The sequence below is a fragment of the Pomacea canaliculata genome, linkage group LG11 (assembly GCF_003073045.1).
Source record: "Pomacea canaliculata isolate SZHN2017 linkage group LG11, ASM307304v1, whole genome shotgun sequence".
Taxonomy (NCBI): domain Eukaryota; kingdom Metazoa; phylum Mollusca; class Gastropoda; order Architaenioglossa; family Ampullariidae; genus Pomacea; species Pomacea canaliculata.
The window spans coordinates 10,328,465-10,335,064 of record NC_037600.1 but is presented as its reverse complement, the minus strand read 5'-3'; the positions used below and the strand labels follow the sequence as shown (position 1 = coordinate 10,335,064).

Sequence of the window (6,600 nt, the reverse complement as noted above, 5' to 3'; positions counted from 1 at the left end):
GGACACGATGACGTAGACAGGTTGAAAATTCGCCCTTGCCCTTATTTTGCTTCATGCACAGTACACGCAATGTACTAAAGATTTCAGACAGGAAGTAGAATGAGGTAAAATCACATGTGCTTGGGATTCACAGATTTCGCCAAACCTTTGATCATATGAGACAACTGTTGTGATATCAGACTTATCGTTCACAAGGTACAGGATCTGTCATTAGGTAAGTCTGAACGGGTATCTTTTTCGCATTTAGTTACCTCATGACAATTTTTTTTTAAATGTTGCAGTCATCGTTTTCATCATCTAGGAAATTAAATTATTTCAAATGATTGGGATTAGTTCATGATAAGATTGTTATTTTAAAAAAAAATCTTAGCGAATGCGCGTTTTTGGTTCAGGAGGTACGCAGGCTGTAGTATTAGCATTTTCGCCCGCGATGTTGGAAAGCGGTCAAAATGCACTTTCCTGCCACGTCACAAAGGCATGATAATTATTTATTACAATGCTTTATTAACAAGTGTTTGCCTTTCTCGTACTCACTGCAGACTCGAGTGACGTTTAGAGGTTACAATATAGGTCAATAATGCAGCCTTCCATGCCGTCCATCAACACTCCGTCCTTCAAAAATAAAAATAAATAAATAAAAAAAAGACAATTTACCCTATTTAGCGATTTAAATGACTCCAATGATTTTTGACGCTTCACCCCCGTCCTCCTTTTTTTAAAGCCTTTCCACAGCTTCAAGCCCAATTTTCAAGTATGACTTTGGGTTAACTGTAAAAAGAATGTGTTAAAAATTGAATGAAGAAAGATTTAACAGTTTACAGATGACAAGCTGATGTAAATTCTCTCGACATCTGGGCAAATGTGGAAATCAGTCAATTAGGGTTGTAGTAGTACTCTAGTAGTAGTGATGATGATGAAATGCCACGTGTCTCCTACGCAGCGACTGGCCAGACAAAGGGATAAGCAACTGTTGATGTCGCCATGACATGCGGGCGTCACGAATGGCTAAGATGGATGCTGTCTGCATCTCAGTGATTCTGGTTGCAAATCTCGGACTGCACGTGCAAGGAGGTAAGTGGGATGAGAGAGGTGGAGGATGGAGTCTGTATAAACCTGTCCTCTCCCTCATTTTAAACAGAAATAGCGGTTTTCCTTATCGCTATTCATTAATAATTTGTAACCAGGGAGATATTTGCCTATGTATTCCATCGTACCCGTAAGAGTTCCATACGCGGTAGTAAGCTGTTACCTGTTTCTTACCTGTGCGCAGTGGAATGTCCTTCCACTTGTCCTCCAGAAAACTGCGATAACGTCACCGGAAACTGTGTAGTGGAGTGGATTGCCTCCGGAGACTTGAAGCTGGTCACAGGCAAGTAACGGAAAACTACCTACATTTGTGTTCGTGACGTAAGCACGAGGGACCTGCCCTTCTCACAGCGCAGCGTCTTGACAATTAACATGAAACGGATTGTATATAAAGCTTACTTTTGTCGAGGAAAATCGTGTCATTTGAAGTTGGACCGAATTTTGAGAGGGTAAACTTGAGTAATTGTGATAAATGTCAATGTACTACTGTGAGAAAATATTAGACAAGCAGATCTTATTATACTCTTCATCTGAGACAATTATGAATAAACAAAGGCTACAAATCTCCAAACAACAAAATAGAAAAGCCAGGAATAAACCATACTTATTCTAGATTTGTTTATTGCCCCAGCTTCACTCTGCTATGTCTTCACAAACTCTTTAGATAAAACAGAATGCCCGGATGGGTTTTACGGAGACGAGTGTGGAAAGACATGTCCTACCAACTGTCATAATAGCACGTGTCAGATGGACACAGGTCAGTGCACACATGGCTGCCTGATTGGCTATAATGGAGAGGACTGCAATACAGGTGTGCTTTACACTTTCTTGTTTGCATTGACTCACCAGCAAGGAGACCGGAACAAAAATATTTTAACTAGATTTTCCTCAAACTAAAAAAAAAAATCATTAAACTTTATTTCTAAAAATTCAACAAGTATAGATAATTATTTGGATCTATTTAATTAATTGTTTCAAATTATTAACTGGACTGGACTAACAAAATTAATCTTATACATGAATTCATAAATTTTAAACAATGACGATACTTCCACAGAATGTTCTAAAGGCTTCTATGGGCCCAACTGCCTACTCCCCTGCTCCACCAATTGCCGTCAGGAAAAATGCAACCCACAGACTGGGGTCTGTCTGGAAGGATGCATGGATGGATTCTGGGGCAGCGACTGCAGTCTGGGTTTGTTGAGTTTTTGATAGAGCTTCAGCGATATTACGGTGTAGTCACCCGATTTTCTTCTCGATTTAAAGGTTTTGGTGCAGAGGAGTTTTCGGTAGCACAGTAATTATTTGCTTGTTTCTTTCTTTCTTCATCATCATCAGCTTTCGATAAATGGCTTACTAGTAGTGAAATGTTTGTCGAAAGTACGGGAAAGATCTCGGGCACACGCACTCTCTCTCCATCTCCCCTTTTCTGTGAGCATCCCTTTCCACATTTTGCAAAGATACCTCTTTATAGGTGGTGGCACGATTCTATGAAATCAGCCATCAAAGTTACTCGCCCATAGGGTGTTGAATACACGAGGTCTAGTCTAGTACCATCAATCATTAATTATTATTTTATTAATTTTTTTTTTACAGGCGTTGAGCTGACTCGCAGTTCACAAGAAGAAAGACGTAACTTCTACAAACACCTGTCAGGTAAATGTCAACTTTCGCAATTCTTTAGAATAAAATAAAGGCTTCGAAGTTAATTGTAAATTGATTTTGCGAGATACCTCTCTCACTCCCCATCCACACTCTCCCACACAATTTTGTTTCATTCGTTTACCTCTTTTGTCATCCTTTTAAGGTGAGTGTTCAACTCTTTATTATGCTCTTTCGTTGGGGACATTGGTATTTCTAGTTTTATTTCTTAACATTTTTTTTAAAGGATGAGGACCATGCTGCATGCTATAGTTACTAAAGTATTTTCCTTTACCGGTAGATTTCTAGTCTATTTATATCAAGGGTCGTTCTCTAAAGGGTGTGGTTGTACTGTCAGTCTGTATCTTGTACTTCTCACTTAGGTATTTTAGATATAAAATGAGTTAACAGTGTATGTCCGCTCAAAGCTATTGGATGATAACTTCTTGTCTTATAAAACGCTAATTACCGGATATCCAAAACATTGATGTGTCAATCAAAGCAGCATAGACAATTCTAAAAGTATATGGTCCGATGCCTAGAACGCTAACCCTCTTCCCATTCCTACGGCCATTCTTGTAAACCCAGTCGAGTTTGCTTCAGGTCTGCTCGATGCATGCATTTCTAGAATCATCCGTAGGCATAGCTAGCTGTAGACCGTACCAAAGACGGAAACGTGCAGCAGAAGCAGATTTCACTACTTTGAGAACAGTGAATTTAACGTTTAAAACGAAATGATATCAGTCTTGAGGGGTCAGCAGTGGAGAGAGAGACTGAAAGTCAAATTTCTACAACTTCTAGATCATCAGCCTACTCTTACTATATCTGCGCCTGTTTTTAACTGCAAGACCCTGGAATACTTCGGGTACATAACTATAACCTTGAGGTAACACGACCTCGCCTTCATAACTGCGACCCTAGAGAAACAGCCTGACCCCCAAACACTTTCCAGACTAAAATAAAAAATTTAAAAAACCCTCAGGTGATTGATTTTGGAAACTTCTTTTTTTTTTTTTTTTTTGTTGTGTTCACATGCTGTTGTTGTCTTTTATGAAAAAATAAAATCTCTTTTTGACCCTTGATTACATGTTTGTTTTCAGCCGAGAGCAAGAGTGTACTGTTGTACATGCTAGCTTCACAGTACGAGCATCAGCTGTCACGTGCCCAGTTCGAAATTGAGCGTGCCGTGCAGCGCCGCAACGAGATCCAGCACGTCCTGTCCGACCTCGATGCGTCAAAGAAGTAGACCAAGGTGAGGTCACGTGCCCCTTCCCCTCTCCATGCCATGCCCTGCCCTGAGGCTGAATTCACAAAAGGATCGACATTTCATCTCAGATATCGAAAAATGCCGACAGAGCATGTTTATAGTGGGGGCAACAAGTAACTAACGATAGTCTTTACTCGAAATTTCTGAGACTTCAGGTATCAATCTCCTCGTGCTACGCTCATTTCCCATCACTGTTTGTTATATATTGTATATTAAAGGTGATGAAATTGTTATTATGAAGTTATTAACAATGGGAGATGCATTACTCTTAGTTGCGAATCAGTAGGAGATTGTTATGTTATGGAAAGGAGATTTATTATTATTAAGCAAAGACAAACATCTCTTTATTCTTTCTCGGCATTTCGACTTCAAACTATCCGGCAGGGATTTATGGACGTCCATTCTGACTATTTTTAACAGGAACGAAATTTTGTATATGAAGTCTACAAATTCTGGGTATAAGAGGAAAAGGGATGGCACAATATATCCATGTCATTATTTATAATACGCGTGCTGTAATTGGCCGCTTCTTTCCTTCATGCATTGAATTAAAGGAGTTTTATCACAGTTTGTTTTACTAAATCATTCTTTTGTCTCTGTTAATCTATCTAAACACACTGATTAAAGTATTTCACTAAAAAAAATTATTCGCAATGATCTGTTGGGGGAAAAAAAAAAAAGGTAAGAGCAATTACTTCCCTTTACAACAATCCGTTGAAAGAAATTACTTCCCTTGATAACTACCTACCCCTGCCGATCTTAGCCATTTTTGAGGACAAGGATCCGTGCTGCCGTGACATCGACACCTAGTCAAACTTGTGTTTGTGTGTGCGTATGTGCATATGTGTACATGCGTGCGTGTCTGGGTGCATCTTGATCCATGTAGACACCAGACAAAAACTGTCGTTTATTTGTTAACTGTATGCTGGCAATCATTTTATTTTCATTATCTGGATATCATAGATATCTATGGATATGGTCAGTGTTATAAGCTTTTGTGGAATTCATTACCATGCTGTGCGCTGGCTAAATTCATTATTGAATGCTAATACTTGCTTTTTTTTCATTTTTTAAAAAAGTCTATCTTGACTTTGATAAATACCTTCCATATCGTCAGACGTGCATAGTTAATAGATGTGGGATGCAGTTCGTCAAGACACTTATCATGGAAAGGTGTGTTAAATGTTTTCAGAGGGCTGCCGGAGCTGGGACGAGGGGGAGGTGAAGATGAGTTAATGGGATTCAACTGGGATTATTTGAAACAATATTACAGTTCATGTCTTGAAAAATAAAGGACTTGTGAACCAATCCGATTTCACTTTTGTTTTCCATTGAAAGAAAATTATTTTGCTGCTTTCTTCCTAGTTCGTCCGCTTCTCTCTTGTCTATCCTATCGGCTTCCTCTTTCTTGGCAATTCTATCAGCTTCTTTCTCTCTGGCTATTCTTTCTTATGTGGATCAAATACTAGCTGGGGATCCATGTTGCACACAAAGACAGCAAATAATAATAAAATAAAATCGCCTAAAAATTATCTCACAGATGCAATCGGGATAGAAATGTAATAGCATCAAAATGTGCCTTAACAGTGATTCTCAAAATCAAAGAGGGAGTAACAATCCCTGAGTCAAATACAGTTGTAAACACTTCAAAGTGTAAGCCCTAGTTCAATTAAGGCTATTCAGGAAACAACTATCCTGAACCATCAAAAACATCTCAAATTTTTCTTATCTGTCTATCATTACACTGCACTATGTATCTCGTTCAAATCTAAGTATACACAAAATTGCTCAGTGCCAATTTGTCTCTAAAGATGCAATAGACACATAAACAATCCCAACGAGCAAACAAAGAGTAATCACACACACACATACAGTAGCAGTACACACTGGCCATACACACTGGCTGTGTCGGTCAAGCTTGGCCGAATCTTGCATGGTTGCTGGGACTTTACATACACGTTTAGTCCGTGAGCCACGAAAGGGTTAAACACTAAGAAAAACACAGGGGACACGGACTGGTCCGTAAAGATTTCAGCGAAACGAAAATCTTTTAATGTCTATTTAACTCGTGCTTCTGTCTCCCGTTTCTGTCTATTTATTCTTTTTGTTTGTGTGTGCGTGCGTCTGTATGTGTGTATTACAACTAAGAACCTGGGTTGTCGGTAACGGTTATCCCACACATTCTCACTGCTAATAACCGACTAGATATCAAAAAATTTAAATTATTATAATTAAAGACATCGTTGTATGTGGTATAAACGTGAGTTCATCTTTCAAAAGAAATGCGTCAGAATAGAAACGGAAAGACTCGGAGGAATAAGTGAACAGAAAAAGTCAACTTGTGCATGCTTCCTTTTCCAGTGCGATTTACTTGTAAACAAAGTTTCTTCAGGATAAAGATAATAAAAATTCAGACAAATTAAAATAAACAAGTTAAAACAATGGGAGACTAACAATTTTTTCTTCTGTTTTAATATTTTAATTTTTTTATATCTGTATTTTGGACTGACAACGTACCTTAAACGCTTTTCATCTTGCAGGAATACTAACAAGTGTGCTCACATATAAAACTAAACAAAAGAGTAAAAAAATAAACTAAGCAAAAC

General features: G+C 38.4%; 1 protein-coding gene across 1 annotated transcript; it reads left to right on the top strand.

Annotated features, from left to right (window-relative positions):
• Positions 1-5,302, top strand: LOC112575375 (multiple epidermal growth factor-like domains protein 10). The gene is made up of 7 exons (XM_025257197.1): positions 1-214; positions 941-1,071; positions 1,271-1,369; positions 1,751-1,897; positions 2,144-2,281; positions 2,683-2,742; positions 3,828-5,302. The coding sequence occupies exons 2-7, from the start codon at positions 987-989 to the stop codon at positions 3,971-3,973; spliced, it is 675 nt and encodes a 224-aa protein (XP_025112982.1). The 5' UTR covers positions 1-214; positions 941-986; the 3' UTR covers positions 3,974-5,302.
• Positions 5,303-6,600: the final 1,298 nt, after the last annotated feature.